This window comes from Bos javanicus, chromosome 2 (genome assembly GCF_032452875.1).
Source record: "Bos javanicus breed banteng chromosome 2, ARS-OSU_banteng_1.0, whole genome shotgun sequence".
In the NCBI taxonomy this organism is placed as follows: domain Eukaryota; kingdom Metazoa; phylum Chordata; class Mammalia; order Artiodactyla; family Bovidae; genus Bos; species Bos javanicus.
The window spans coordinates 43,510,077-43,527,003 of NC_083869.1; the positions used below are offsets into that span (position 1 = coordinate 43,510,077).

Sequence of the window (16,927 nt, forward strand, 5' to 3'; positions counted from 1 at the left end):
GTAAATACTATTACTATTAGGAAATATATAAATTAGCAAAGAGATTTCCTAAGAGATTATCACTTCAGAAATCTATCCCACTTCAAAAATCTATCCCAATTGCTTTACACTTGAAAGCTTCAAAGTTACTACAGTTTTAAACAAAAAAATACATAAGTTGAACAATGATAAAACGTATTTGTTTCACTTTATCATTATGTTCCTAAAACAGATTTTGACTTCTTTAGAATGTTATAGGACAGATAACTCGAATAAGAAATCAGGTAAGAAACTATGCAGAAGTTAAAAAAAAATTCTCCCATTTGTCCCTCTCTTGTTTTTGTGTATATTTACATTGCTAAGACAGTGGCTACACATTGGATGCATTGTACAACTGTGTATGCATATATACATTTATATTTCTTTTGCCTTAAAAAAAATACATTTCGAAGTAATCTGTCAGGAGAAAATACAGCAAAATATTTTTAGAATGAAGTGCCAGAGAATAAGACTAAAACTATCATATTAGCTAGTTTACCAGATTGTAAGTCTAACCCCTCAAGAAAATTAGAGACACCAAGGGAACATTTCATGCAAAGATGGGCACAATAAAAGACAGAAATGGTATGGACCTAACAGAAGCAGAAGATATTAAGAAGAGGTGGCAAGAATACACAGAAGAACTGTACAAAAAAGATCTTTGAGACTCAGATAATCACGATGGTGTGATCACTCACCTTGAGCCAGACATCGTGGAATGTGAAGGCAAGTGGGCCTTAGGAAGTATCACTACAAACAAAGCTAGTGGAGGTGATGGAATTCCAGTTGAGCTATTTCAAATCCTAAAAGACGATGCTGTGAAACTGTGGTACTCAACATGCCAGCAATTTGGAAAACTCAGCAGTGGCCACAGGACTGGAAAAAGTCAGTTTTCATTCCAATCCCAAAGAAAGGCAATGCCAAAGAATGTTCAAACTACCGCACAATTGCACTCATCTCACACGCTAGTAAAGTAATTCTCAAAATTCTCCAAGCCAGGCTTCAATAGTACATGAACTGTGAACTTCCTGATGTTCAAGCTAGATTTAGAAAAGGCAGAGGAACAAGAGATCAAACTGCCAACATTCGCTGGATCACCGAAAAAGCAAGAGAGTTTCAGAAAAACATCTATTTCTGCTTTATTGACTATGCCAAAGCCTTTGACTGTGTGGATCACCACAAACTGTGGAAAATCCTGAAAGAGACGGGAAAACCAGACCACCTGACCTGTCTTTTGAGAAATCTGTATGCAGGTCAGGAAACAACAGTTAGAACTAGACATGGAACAACAGACTGGTTCCAAATAGGAAAAGCAGTACATCAAAGCTGTATATTGTCACCTTGCTTATTTAACTTATATGCAGAGTACATCATGAGAAATGCTGGGCTGGATGAAGCACAAGCTGGAATCAAGATTGCCAGGAGAAATGTCAAAAACCTCAGATATACAGATGACACCACCCTTATGGCAGAAAGTGAAGAACTAAAGAGCCTCTTGATGAAAGTGAAAGTGGAGAGTGAAAAAGTTGGCTTAAAGCTCAACCTTCAGAAAACAATGATCATGGCATCTGGTCCCATCACTTCATGGCAAACAGATAGAGAAACAGTGGAACAGTGGCTGACTTTATTTTTTTGAGCTCCAAAATCACTGCAGATGGTGACTGCAGCCATGAAACTAAAAGACACGTACTCCTTGGAAGTACAGTTATGACCAACCTAGACAGCATATTAAAAAGCAGAGGCATTACTTTGCCAACAAAGGTCCGTCTAGCCAAGGCTATGGTTTTTCCAGTGGTCATATATGGATGTGAGAGTTGGACTATAAAGAAAGCTGAGCGCCAAAGAATTGATGCTTTTGAACTGTGGTCCTGGAGAAGACTCTTGAGAGTCCCTTTGACTGCAAGGAGATCCAACCAGTCCATCCTAAAGGAGATCAGTCCTGAATGTTCATTGGAAAGACTGATGTTGAAGCTGCAACTCCAGTACTTTGGCCACCTGAGGCAAAGAGCTGACTCATTTGAAAAGACCCTGATGCTGGGAAAGACTGAAGGCAAGAGGAGAAGGGGATGATAGAGGATGAGATGGTTGCATGGCATCACTGACTCAATGGACACGAGTTTGAGTAAACTGTGGGAGGTGGTGATGACAGGGAGGCCTGGCGTGCTGCAGTCCATGGGGTTGCAGAGTCAGACATGACTGAGCAACTGAACTGAAGTGAACTGAAGGTGTAGTTATATTTGGGGGGAATGATGTATTTCAAGTGCATACACCACACCATATACACACATATGTATGTCTAGAGTCATATGGTTTTAGTAATCAAGATTACAAGTACAGAAATAATTATTAAAAAATATGTTCTATATGATTATACCTGTATAAAAACAGAAATATTTACATATGTATAGTTTTTTTTAAAATCTGAAGTATAATCTGCAGTCTGTTCACAGTAGTTAATTCAGCATTATTCAAAATAAGATTCTGTAGCCATTAACTAAGTTATACAATTCTGTGCTACATGTATTAATTCTATAATCATAAAAATATCAATAAAGAGAAATTTTACATCAGTCACTCTCCTAACAAATAAATTTCTCAATTACTATTTGAAATAGAAATGCTATTAAAATATAAAAGAATTAGAAATATGACTGTCCACTGACTTCAAGGTTTCACAATAATCCTGAGCTAAGGATCATCTTGAAAAACATTTACTTAAAAGATGCTTAAGGTAAGGAAAAAATATAAATATAAATATATATATATATATATATATACACACACACACACACACACACACACATAATGTTGAGCTATAATGCATCATTCTTAAAAATACATGGGCTTCTGAGGTGGTGCTAGTGGTAAAGAACCTGTCTGCCAGTGCAGGGAATATAAGAGGCATGTTCTATCCCTGGGTTGGAAAGATCCCCTGAAAAGAGGGCATGGCAACCCACTCCAGTATTCTAGCCTGGAGAATCCCATGGACAGAGAAGCCATTTTGAGCATTTACTCCATTGCCTCTTCGGCCTGGTAATTAGGCTAAAGATGCGCATTATGAGTAAGTATCAGTTATAAAGTAGCCACCATTTTAATGAAGCAAGTTGGTTTATCAATCTACACAATGGTAGACTATGTTATAGAATTCAAAATATCAACTTTAAGCAGCTCATTTTTAAAAAAGGATTTTCTTTTTCCTTAGTTTCCCAGCTATACTGCCAACTTCTCTAGTCCTTATGATCTCTTATAATCTATGCCTCATCTAGAATTTTACCAACTAGAAATTTTAATTGAATCACAACCTATGTTTTGCTGCTGTGATATTAACTAACGTAATAACGTACAGGCACTGAAAGATCCTAACAATGAGCGGAGTTCTTTAACATGCAATTAAAATGTGTGCATTTAAGTTATTTCTCATTGTATTAGTTTCCTGAAAATTAAAGAGAAATAAATGTATATCTGGTTGGATGAAACTGCATACTAACTTACAGTCTAGTTTACTTATATATAGCAATCTGTTGTTACTGTTTAACTGCTAAGTCCTGTCCCACGCTTTTGCGACCCCAAGAATTGTAGCCCACGTGGTTCCTCTGTTCATGGAATTTCCCAGGCAAGTGAGGTGCCAGGTTGCCATTTCCTTCTCCAGGGATCTTCTCAACCTAGGGATGGAACCTGCGTCTCCTACATTAGTAGCAGATTCTTTATTACTGAGCCGGCAGGAAAGCCATATAGCAGTTTACTTGATTGCAAATGGAACTAAACATGTTAACTATATTCATCAGTGTACAGAGGTAGAAAAATGCCTAAGGACATCTATCTGTCCTAGATACTGTCCTTAGTTAGACAAAGTCCTTATTTGTTAGAAAGTTAGGCCAAACAGTATTAAAAACAATGGGATTCCCAAGACTTTGGATTTCATAAGTCAGTTTAAAAATAACACCATGTTTTGCTGACAAACTTGTTTTGCCAAGAACAAGGTTTAAAAACCACTACCATGTACTATTAGCATTATTTAATACAAGAAAGAGCATATTATTATCAAAAGAACAGAAAGGGGAAAAAATTTAAAGAATAAAAAATCTAAAGATAAATAACAATTACTCAAGAAAAGATAATTTGCAACCAGTGGTAGGCCACAGTCAGACATCCAGCTTGAATTAAGGAAAGGAAAGAAAAGCTCTGGGACTATATCAGATTTATCATCTGATGTACCTGTTGCTTTACCTAGTAAACATATTTATTGCCTATGAGTGTAGATATCACTGCTTTCAATCCCATTTTGGAGAGGAGGAAATTAAGGTTCAGAGATACCAAATGACTTGCTCAAAAGTTCTTCTGAGTAGTATATGGTATAGCCTGCATTTGGAAGTTGCTTCCTGACTTATAAGCTCTTTATAACATACCAGGCTGACTCATAATTTATGAAGATTGTTGAACACATATAAAGGGTTCCAAGTACAACATTACCAAGTGCTATCTCTTAAGTATTTCTTATCCATGCTATTCTGTGCATATGGACACCCATGTCTATTCAGCAACCCATACATAACACATTGTAAATCTGTGTAAGCAAAAGCCATAGCAAATAGGTGCAAAGCAAACAGCAGCTATATTCCTTTATGAAAGTAACAAAGAAACCAAGAATATTTAATATGATTTCTTACAGGATTTTGTTACATCTATTTAAGTCTCCATTTAGAATTTTAATGGAATACAGAAGACATGTATATATTCTAACCCTTCAAGAAGCCTCTGTGCAATGCCATCAATATATTCATTAATAGTGACAGCTTTACAACTGATGGCTCCAAACAGTCCCTAGAATGAAGATAATGAATAATGAAATGATAGATAATGAAACTTCATGATACTCAAATAGCAAGGCCAAGTTCTTGATCTATCTCTTTTGTCAGTAGCTTCTCTCCAACTGCAATTAGCCATCTGACATCTGTTTCATTAGTCCATGGCAATAAAGAATATCTGATCTCACAAAGCGGCAACTCTCCAAAGTCTGTATAAAACAGTCACACTATCAATTTGTTGTGTTCAATGTTAAATCTTGTGTGCTTGGAAAAGAAACTTCTAATTTAAATACTAAATCACCTACTTGTCTTGATCTTCAAGACTTTTATTACTGATCAAGAACTCATAACCTCATTTCTATTATGATTTTACTATTTTGTTTGTACTATATCTTAACCTGTAAGAAAAATAACGGCCCCAGTATTAAGAACAAGAACTTAGAGAAAACCCTTTCACATACAAATGTAATGGAGATTTAAATATTTCAGCATCTGACTACATCCAGAACATTACACACGAAATAACATGTGAGATGCATTTTCATTCTGTAAAAGTTACCAAAAACAGTTTATCAAAAAGCAATTCAAATGAAAATCAACTGTTCACTTTTCTTTCTTACTTGTAATTTACTCTGCAAATACCAAATACCATTGCAACACAATTAAAAAAAAAAAAACAAGACTGTACAGAAATGTTTAAATTGAATTAAAAGCATGTGTTTGCTTTTAGAAACACATTAGAAATTGAGTGTCCTAATATTCACAAATATCATTTGTGGTTGGAAGAAGCAGAAAGGTGGATAACTCAGAGTGATCCAGACAAAAAATCCAACGGTACCCGGAAGACAGTAGTTTGTAAATTCAGTACAGATTGCCAATCAAATTCTATATATTTTAACATTTTAGGAAATGCAGATGTGACCATTTGAGAGGCATCTAAAGTACAAATGAAACAAAATGGACGGGGAAGGGAACAACCTTTAAAACAATGATATGGCCATGCTGCTGCTGCTAAGTCACTTCAGTCGTGTCCGACTCTGTGTGACCCCATAGACGGAAGCCCACCAGGCTCCCCCGTCCCCGGGATTCTCCAGGCAAGAACACTGGAGTGGGTTGCCATTTCCTTCTCCAATGCATGAAAGTGAAAAGTGAAAGTGAAGTCGCTCAGTCATGTCTGACCCTCAGCGACCCCATGGACTGCAGCCTTCCAGGCTCCTCCGTCCATGGGATTTTCCAGGCAAGAGTACTGGAGTGGGGTGCCATTGGCCATAGGACATGACAAAAACTGGTTAGAATCAACTAAGTCCAAGATGGCAGAAAATTGAACCTCATCATATGCTCCCTGTAATACCTTAGTATCTAAATGATGCACCCACCAGCCCCATGACAGTTCTAGGCTAACCATAAAAGTTCAAGAAGTAGGTGGTGGCTTAATCCTGAAGCTGCTGCCCCTTCCCCAAATTAATTGGGATAATCCTCCCACTCATTAGCCTATGAAATTACCCAGCCCATAAAAAATAACCACACCATATGTCAAGGCTCTCTCACCTTCTGAGACGGCCCATATTCTGTGGAGTGGTGCTGTTGTTCAGTAACTAAGTCATGTCTGACTCCTTGCAACTTTATGGACTGTAGCAGGCCAGACTCCCCTGTTCTTCACCATCTCCCAGAGTTCGCTCAGATTTACGTCCATTGAGTCAGTGATGCTCTTTAAGCATCTCATCTTCTGCTGACCCCTTCTTTTGCTCCCCTCATAGCTTAGTTGGTAAAGAATCCACCTGCAATTAGGAGACCCCAGTTCAATTCCTGGGTGGGGAAGATCCTCTGGAGAAGGGATAAGCTACCCACTCCAGTATTCCTGGGCTTCCCTTGTGGCTCAGCTGGTAAAGAATCTGCCTGGAATGCAGGAGACATGGGTTCCATCCCTGAGTTGGGAAGATCCCCTGGAGAAGGGAAAGGCTACCCACTCCAGTATTCTGGCCTGGAGAACTCCATGGACAGTCACAAAGAGTCAGACATGACTGAGCGACTTTCACCTACTTACTCCTTTGCTTTCAGTCTTTTCTAGCATCAGGGTCTTGTCTAATGAATTGGCTGTTCACATCAGGTGGCCAAAGTACTGGAGCTTCAGCATCAGTCCTTCCAATGAATATTCAGGGGTGATTTCCTTTAGGATAGACTGGGTTGAACTCCTTGCAGTCCAAGGGACTCTCAAGAGTCTTCTCCAGCACCACAATTCAAGAAGCATCAATCCTTTGGTGCTGAGCCTTCTTTACGGTCCAATTCTCACATCCATACATGACTACTGAGAAAACCATAGCTTTGAGAGTACATACCTTTGTCAACAAAGTAATGTCTCTGCTTTTTAATATACTGTCTAGGTTCATCATAGCTTTCCTGCCAAGGGGTAAGCATCTTCTAATTTCATGGCTGTACTCGCTGTCTACAAGTCTGGTAAGTGTGTTTTTCTCTAAGTACGTCCAGTTTTTAACCCATTATTTTGTCTCCAAATTCTTTCATGATGAAGCAAGAACCTTAAATTCACTGGCAACACAAACACTGCCTTTAAGTTGAGTTATAACAAAAATATAATATTTTGCTTATTTCTGATAATTAAAAATGGCTACTTGAGTAATAATTTTCACTCAAATTTTGGGCTTAGGTCTCCTTTAAAAGCTATCTAAGAAAACTTAGAGTGATGTCTATTTTTTGTTTTAACAAATATTCCCATATCCTTAGAAGCTTTAAATATAAGCATTAGTTTTTTCTCCTTGGAAATAAGTCTCTGGGTATTTCCAGAACAAAATAATAGTGCTATCCCTATAATGCTAACACCTTGGCTCAAATGTTAAAGGAATGATGCTGTTAAATTGGAACTCTAACCTAAATAAGATCAAACAAGAGCACACTAGCAGTTAAGACTTCTGTCTATCAACTGAAATTAAACACCTTTACTTCTTAAAGAATACTGGACCTTAAAAAAAAATACTCGCCCTTAACCTCTGACTCTATGTAAAAGTCCTATTAGCCAGACAAACTTAATGACTTTTTAAAATATATTTTTCATCACTTTTATTGCAAATTTTGACTCAATTAAAAAACTAATGAGCTATCTACATTGTGTTTTTTGCTAGACCCATCACATACATTATCGTTTCCCAACTAAATTTATTTCTAGATTATAAACTAACATTTTAACCCTAGACACGACCTATGATAATCACTGAGTTATCTAACAAGCTGATAACTATAAATCTGCAGCCACATCAACAGTGGAAACAGTGGGAGACTTTATTTTCTCGGGGTCCAAAATCATCACAGATGGTGACTGCAGCCTTGAGTTGAAAAACACTTGCTCCTTGGAAGAAAAGCTATGACAAACCTAGACAGCATATTAAAAAGCAGAGATATTACTTTGCCAACAAAGGTCCGTCTAGTTAAAGCTATGGTTTTTCTAGTAGTCATGTATGGATGTTGAGAGTTAGACCATAAAGAAAGCTGAGGAATGAAGAATTGATGCTTTTGAACTGTGGTGTTTGAAAGCAGGAGGAGAAGGGGATGACAGATGATGAGTTGGTTGGATGGCATCACTGACTCAATGGACATGGGTTTGAGCAAAATCCAGTAGTTGTTGATGGACAGGGAAGCCTGGTGTGCTGCAGTCCATGGGGTCACAAAGAATTGGACACTACTGAGGGACTGAACTGAACTGAGATGGCATTTGTGCACAGGTAATGTGAAATGAGAAAAGGAGAAAAGGAAAGATAAGCATGAATGCAGAGTTCCGAAGAATAGCAAGAAGAGATAAGAAAGCCTTCCTCAGCAATCAATGCAAAGAAATAGAGGAAAACAACAAAATGGGAAAGACTAGAGATCTCTTCAAGAAAATCAGAGATACCAAGGGGACATTTCATACAAAGATGGACTCGATAAAGGACAGAAACGGTATGGACCTAACAGAAGAAGAGGATATTAAGAAGAGGTGGCAAGAATACAAAGAAGAACTGTACAAAAAGATCTTCAGGACCCAGATAATCACGATGGTGTGATCACTCACCTAGAGCCAGACATCCTGGAATGTGAGGTCAAGTGGGCCTCAGGAAGCATCACTACGAACAAAGCTAGTGGAGGTGATGGAATTCCAGTTGAGCTATTTCGAATCCTGAAAGATGATGCTGTTAAAGGGCTGCACTCAATATGCCAGCAAATTTGGAAAACTCAGCAGTGGCCACAGGACTGGAAAAGGTCCGTTTTCATTCCAATCCCAAAGAAAGGCAATGCCAAAGAATGCTCAAACTACTGCACAATTGCACTCATCTCACACACTAGTAAAGTAATGCTCAAAATTCTCCAAGCCAGGCTTCAGCAATACATGAACCGTGAACTTCCTGATGTTCAAGCTGGTTTTAGAAAAGGCAGAGGAACCAGAGATCAAATTGCCAACATCTGCTGGATCATCGAAAAAGCAAGAGAGTTCCAGAAAAACATCTATTTCTGCTTTATTGACTATGCCAAAGCCTTTGACTATGTGGATCACAATAAACAGTGGAAAATTCTGAAAGAGTTGGGAATACCAGACCACCTGACCTGCCTCTTGAGAAATCCGTACGCAGGTCAGGAAGCAACACTTAGAACTGGACATGGAACAACAGATTGGTTCCCAACAGGAAAAGGAGTACGTCAAGGCTATATATTATCACCCTGCTTATTTAACTTATATGCAGAATACATCATGAGAAACACTGGACTAGAAGAAACACAAGCTGGAATCCAGATTGCCGGGAGAAATATCAATAACCTCAGATATGCAGATGACACCACCCTTATGGCAGAAAGTGAAGAGGAACTCAAAAGCCTCTTGATGAAAGTTAAAGTGGAGAGTGAAAAAGTTGGCTTAAAGCTCAACATTCAGAAAACGAAGATCATGGCATCCGGTCTCATCACTTAATGGGAAATAGATGGGGAAACAGCGGAAACAGTGTCAGACTTTGTTTTTTTGGGCCCCAAAATCACTGCAGATGGTGACTGCAGCCATGAAATTAAAAGACGCTTACTCCTTGGAAGGAAAGTTATGACCAACCTAGATAGCATATTCAAAAGCGGAGACATTACTTTGCCAACAAAGGTCCGTCTAGTCAAGGCTATGGTTTTTCCTGTGGTCATGTATGGATGTGAGAGTTGGACTGTGAAGAAGGCTGAGTGCCGAAGAATTGATGCTTTTGAACTGTGGTGCTGGAGAAGACTCTTGAGAGTCCCTTGGACTGCAAGGAGATCCAACCAGTCCATTCTGAAGGAGATCAGCCTTGGGATTTCTTTGGAGGGAATGATGCTGAAGCTGAAACTCCAGTACTTTGGCCACCTCATGCGAAGAGTTGACTCACTGGAAAGGACTCTGATGCTGGGAGGGATTGGGGGCAAGAGGAGAAGGGGACGACAGAGGATGAGATGGCTGGATGGCATCACTGACTCAATGGACACGAGTCTGAGTGAACTCCAGGAGTTGGTGATGGACAGAGAGGCCTGGCGTGCTGCGATTCATGGGGTAGCGAAGAGTCGGACACGACTGAGAGACTGAACTGAACTGAACTGAATGTGAAATGTGGGAGAAATCATTTTGAAGTGGAGCACTCTGGTCACTGAGAGAAAACAGTGAAGGAGAGAACAAGTGAGATTTTATTAATAAGAACAGACTTTAACTGGATTTGGCAATACTGCATGGGCAAAAGTGCCACAGAGCCAAGACTCACAGTAAGTGCCTTTAATTGTCAATAAAATGACACTGCTTCAATCAGTGAAATTCTCCATTGATTCGAGATGGGCAAACAAAAACAATAAGCATAGTTAGGGGCCAGCTATGCCACATGCAAATTATTTGGCTTTGTGCAAGGCACTAATATTCCTTGGGACTCAGTGTCTTTATCTGTTAAAAAAAAATGGAGGACCTAGACTAATGATAACCCCTATGAGTGACTTAGAAGAGACTAAGTTCTCCAAAAACCTTTAATATGAAGGTCTAAGACATCCACAGAAATACTAGAATATTTGTTAAAAAGTTGTACTTTTTAACAGCTCAAGTACACATCTGCTATCCATACCTATCTTCCTCCCCATTCAGGAGGACTTAAATAAGTTCTCGTGCTGCCACCAGCTCAGCCTGGAAAGAACCCCAGGATTCTTTTAGGCTTTGGATTTTCTTTCTGACTGTAGTATCTTTACATGGGTGGTCATATACTTAAATGCATTAACTCCTGAAAACTATAATTAAAGCAGATTACCATTATGTGAAATATTAACTACAGAGTTGGGCAAGACTGAAGTGACTTAGAATGCATGCATGCATTGGAGGAGAAAATGGCAGCCCACTCCAGTATTCTTGCCTGGAGAATCCCAGGGATAGAGGAGCCTGGTAGGCTGCCGTCTATGGGGTTGCACAGAGTCAGACACGACTGAAGTGACTTACTGTTAAATTTGCCTGCTTGGAAATTACTAACAAAACCCAATGAGTGCATAGGAAAAACCCAATGAATAGTGAACTAAAGATATTGATTAAATAGGATAGAAGAATAGGATAATGAATTATAAAGTAGGGAGAAGTGGGCAATGCCTAAATAGACACCCCAGGGAATCTAAAGTTACTGCCTCTGCCTCTAGCTCTTTAACAGATTTTTCAGAAACTAAGAAAATAATTTAAAAGTACAATTGACCAAAATATTTTTTCCTGAAAGAAAGTGACTGCTTCCTAATCAAGAAGTTTATATATTTGACAATGCAGTACACCTTCTAACCCAGTAAGTTTGCAAAGTCAGCCTGACAACCATCTTTCTTAAAAATATGCCTCTGGGGGTTTTCCCTGAAAGTCCAGTGGTTAAGACTCTGTACTTTCATTGCAGGGGGCATGGGTCTGAGCCCTGGTTGGGAAACTAAGATCTTGCATGCCTCAGTGAGTGGCTAAAAGAAAAAGCCTTTGAAGCCCATTAAGTAGCTGACTAAAAATACACCGTGCAAAGTTCTTTAACCATCTTACTTCCTAAAGGTCTTTCCGAGACCTGGGTTCAATCCTGGGGTTGGGAAGATCCCCTGAAGAAGTAACAGCTACTCACTCTAGTATTCTGGCCTGGAGAATTCCAGGAGGGGCCTTTGGAGATAATTAGGATTGGATAGGAGTCATGAGAGTTAAGCCCTCATGAATGGGATGTGGGATAAGTGCTCTTATAAGAGTCACAAGAAAGCTTGCATCCTCTCTGTTCTCTGCCCTGTGAGGATACAATGAGAAGGATGTCCTCTGCAACCCAGAAGATGGACCTCACCAGAAACTGACCATGCTGGCACCCTGATCTTAGAATTACAGTCTCCAGAACTGTGGGAAATAAATTTTTGTTGTTCATGAGATTTCCTAGGTGGCTTAGATGGTAAAGAATCTGCCTGCAACGCAGGAGACCCAGGTTTGATCCCTGGGTCAGGAAGATCCTCTGGAGAAGGGCATGACATTCCACTCCAGTATTCTTGCCTGATGAATTCCATGGACAGAGGAACCTGACGGGCTACAGTCCATCGGGTTGCACAGAGTCGGACATGACTGAATGACTAAAACATGCACGTGCATAAGCCCAGCTCATGGTACTTTCTTATAGCAGCCTGAACTAAGATAATATCTAACAAACATCAAAGTGTAAATGTAAAAAAAATTTTTATGAGTACAAAGGTTTTATTTCTTATCTCAACTCCTCTAATTAATTATTGATCCAATCTGTGATTTCACTGAACGTCTCATCTAAAATTTACTATTATAACAATAAAGATTATTATTTTCTCCCCTCAAGGACTTTATGTTTCTAAGGAAGTACAACTAATTGATAGCCATAGTAAATATGGGCTTCTAAAGTTTTTTTCCCACTCTACTAATTAGTTTAAAAAAATGCCCTTGGGTTTAAATCTGCAAAGGAGAACAAATGACTGCTTTTGTAAAAAACAAACCAATTAGACGTGATTATTTTATTCTCTTGACCCTTGATACTCATGATGGACTTAGAAATAAGGAATATTTTTAATAATAATCTTAAAAAAAAAAGAGAAAATTCTCTTTATGTCTCAATTATCGTGCCTTTACTTTTTAATTAGTTAAGGAGACCTCTGTTTAATAAATTATCTTAGAATCTAGCTATCATTTATATTAGATTTTCCTTAAAAAATAGATATATAGGATGATTGGTCTTTAAAATATATTTAAAACATTGAAATCTCAAAAAAATATTGAATAGAAAATGTTGTAACAAAATTTAAATTAAAAATGTCTATATTATATACAAATATCTATACTATGATCACAATTTTAACTTTTAAAAAATGCTAAGAATGGAAAGATAACACATTAAAATGTTGTCAGTCATTTTCTCTAATAAGAGTTTTTCCATTATTTTTCTTTTTGTCTTTTGAATTTTTAACAAAGAACCTGTACTTTATGTAATCAGAGGAAACATTTATATTAACATCAGTTTATTTTAAATAAAATATACATAACCTGTTATAAACATATTTCTATAAAAGTGTGATGTTGAAAAATAATAAAATGCATCAATCTGATTTCTCAGAAAATTAAAGTCTGAAGATTTTAACTTTCTCAAAAGGCAGAGTTGTTTCCCTGTACAAGCACTCACTCTGCTGGTGACAAAGAAAATGTACTTATATTCTGCCAGTTCTGAAGTAATTGCATTATTTGCTTCAAACACCAGAGGGCAGGGTTTTCACTATGAAACAACTATCAATTATCACTATGTAATATACCCTTTTTGGGTCTGTGGTTTCCGTTAATCTGTGATCAAATGCCACTGTGTTTATTATGTTTTTTTGGACTGTACTTCTATTTAGTATATATGGATCAATTAAAATTACAGTTTGACTCAAGATAAAGCTGAAGATAAAGTTGGAAAAGTAGAGCAGGGTCACTTGGGGAAGGCCTGTTAGGCTATTCTTGGGAGTCAGACTTGCTTTTGAGCTAATAGCTGATTTATCATATATAAAATTGGACTTCCCAATTTTGGGTGACTCAGGCTTCCCTAGTGGCTCAGAGGGCTTCCCTAGTGGCTCAGACGGTAAAGCATCTGTCTGTAATGCAGGAGACCCAGGTTCGATCCCTGGGTTGGGAAGATCCCCTGGGGAAGAAAATGGCAGCTCACTCCAGTATTCTTGCCTGAAGAATCCCATGGACTGTGGAGCCTGGTAGGTTACTGTCCATGGGGTCGAAAAGAGTCAGACACGACTGAGCGACTTCACTTTCACTTTCAGACAATAAAGAATTTGCCTGCAATGCAGGAGACCAGGGTTCAATCCCTGGTTTGGGAAGATCTTCTGAAGAAGGGAATGGCAATCCACTCCAGTATTCTTGCCCGGAAAAATTCCATGGACAGAGGAACCTGGGGGACTACAGTCCATGGGATCACAAAGAGTCAGACACGAATGAGCAACTAAGACATACACCTATGTAAAATGAACTTCTACTTATCAATATTTAAGTCTCTGATCTGACACTATCTCATATTTGAATGACTAATAAAGACATTGAAAACTGAGGTCCATCACTACTGGTTCTAGTCTAATAAAAAATGCAAAGATAAATTTTAGGAAATTAGTTAAATGTCCTTAGAATTCCAGATCCTTAAAGCAACACTGAAATGCTTTTTTCTAACTCTAAAAGCTTCTAACATACGAGTCTTAGGAATTCTGGTGATAGTGGAAGTGAAGCTGAGAGGGAAAATATTCCAGGAAGAAAGAACAGCAAGAGCAAAGCCAAAAGTTCACAGTTTGTTTAGAGAATGTCAGGGTAATTTGGTAATGGCTACAAGAGAGGGAGCACTGGAGATAAAGCTGAAGATAAAGTTGGAAAAGTAGAGCAGGGTCACTTGGGGAAGGCCTGTTAGGCTATACTTGGGAGTCAGACTTGCTTTTGAAAGAACTGAGAAAGCCACTAACTTTTAAACAAGGGAACTGTGACTAAGATCTGTTTTTTATAAAGGCTGTAACACACAGGACAAATCAGAGTGAGAGCCTGGGAGCAAGGGACTCCAAGGAGTCAAGTGCCCCAGCCAAGACTTTAAATGGGGCAAAAACACCGTGGGTGCTAGGACAAAGTTTTCCAATAACACCTCAAAAGGCAAGAATGAGTAGGCTTGCTGAAGAACTAAATAGAGTGAAAAGGGGTTTCAGGCCCTTGATAAGTAGGTGGATACTTATGTCTTAGACTGAAAGTTTTAACAATTCTAAGTGCCAGGTGCTTTCTGACTCCAGGTGGCAAAATCTACTAAATACCTGGAAATATAGGACTAGAATTCAGGGGAGAAGTGAGACATAAGTAAAAGAAAAAAAAATAAAATTAAGGTCTTTTTTGTGTGACTTATTGTATCATCTATATTAGACTCACACCCTCATTAAAGTTAACTGGTTGATGTCAATGAGCAGCAATAGAAAGTAACTCTGAATTGAATACTTAGCAAAATTAACTTTTGAACTGAATGTCACCCATGTAAATTATGTGAGGGCACTGCACCTTTACATATAACTTAGTTTATATTATTAATCATTATCCACTCAAAACACATACACAAAATATATTGGCAAGTATGTGATTTATGTTACATATATAGATAGGGATTTATTAAGATGTCTTAAATAAACTTACCCATTTCATTTAAAGTGAAGTCAAAATTTTTAAAGATATATTTATAAGACATAAAAATGAATTTAAAAATAACAAAGATCATTAATAACAATGATTATTAGTAACTATCATTAGTATTAAACTTATTTACAGAGTGCCTCAAACAGATTTCATGAGTTGTCCCTGGGGTGGGCAGGAACTGGTAGTAACAACAGTACCAAGTATAATACTCTTGATAACATGTATCATTAATAGAACTTATTTTCTACTCTTCATACTCTTCTCCCACTTCTTTCAACCTTAGTTTGTAGGATAAACTAGAGATCTTAGATGCTCTCATTTGGAAAATTGTATTTAAAACCCAAGTCTTCCTAACATAAACTAGATTAGAATACTGATTACCAAATTTTCTGGAACTCTTTGAAACAGAAAATACAGACCAAAGAAATTTAATGTTCCACTATAAAACAAATCTAATATTGTCTAGATATATAAATTGGGGGGGTATGCCATAAATGCTTGCTAATTATTACAGAGTTTAAATCTGAGGAAAATTTCAATCCAATTATTATAAGTCTAACCTATCCAAGCATGAATTTTTAATTCAGCCTTCAGAACTGTTTCAAATGAAATTTCATCCCAAAAGGATTAATAGCTGTCAAAGTTTCATACATCTTAGATTATATTTTGAATTTTTAAAAACACCTCTGCATTATCTACATATAGAGTTTAAAATTTTTAAAAACACCTCTGCATTATCTAAGTATAGAGTTTAAAATCGGAGAAGGCGATAGCATCCCACTCCAGTACTCTTGCCTGGAAACTCCCATGGACAGAGGACCTGGTGGGCTGCAGTCCATGGGATCGCAGAGTCGGACACGACTGAGCGACTTCACTTTCACTTTCCACTTTCATGCATTGGAGAAGGAAATGGCAACCCATTCCAGTATTCTTGCCTCGAGAATCCCAGGGACAGGGGAGCCTGGTGGGCTGCTGTCTATGGGGTCGCACACTACAGAGTCGGACATGATTGAAGCGACTTAGCAGCAGCAGCAGCAGCAGCAGAGTTTAAAATATTCTTCTCCACTTATCTAAAGACCGAGTCAAGTTGTACTTTATGAAGATTGGGACCTCAACATATTATTTCAAAAATAAGCAGCCTCTTGCTTCTATTTTAGTATGTTCAACAGAGCTGGAATGGGTTGGAAAAAAAAAAAAAGAAACAGGAATACTTACTTGAACCTGGCAGGTGAAAGAGGAGTAGGAGGAAACATTCCTGGTTCAAAAGAATCAAAGTAAGTCACTGTCCAAGAAAAGCTGCAGCAGGAGAATCCAGCAGTTAGGGATATTATAAGTAGACTCCAGAATCCTTAATGGGCAAACAGGAGAAAACTTGAATTATTAACACCAAAGCAATTAAATTAACTCAGATCATGTTCAGAAGATCATACAT

General features: G+C 38.0%; 1 protein-coding gene and 1 non-coding gene across 2 annotated transcripts in view; one reads left to right on the top strand and one right to left on the bottom strand.

Annotated features, from left to right (window-relative positions):
* ARL6IP6 (ADP ribosylation factor like GTPase 6 interacting protein 6) overlaps nucleotides 1-16,927 on the bottom strand; it is a 41,672-nt gene that overhangs the window by 10,729 nt on the left and 14,016 nt on the right. The window contains exon 3 of the mRNA XM_061437970.1: nucleotides 16,711-16,843. Within this exon, the coding sequence (XP_061293954.1) occupies nucleotides 16,711-16,843 (133 nt within the window). The remainder of the gene's footprint in view (nucleotides 1-16,710; nucleotides 16,844-16,927) is intronic.
* Nucleotides 13,895-13,966, top strand: TRNAY-GUA (transfer RNA tyrosine (anticodon GUA)). The gene has a single exon. It is a non-coding gene; the product is annotated as a tRNA-Tyr (tRNA).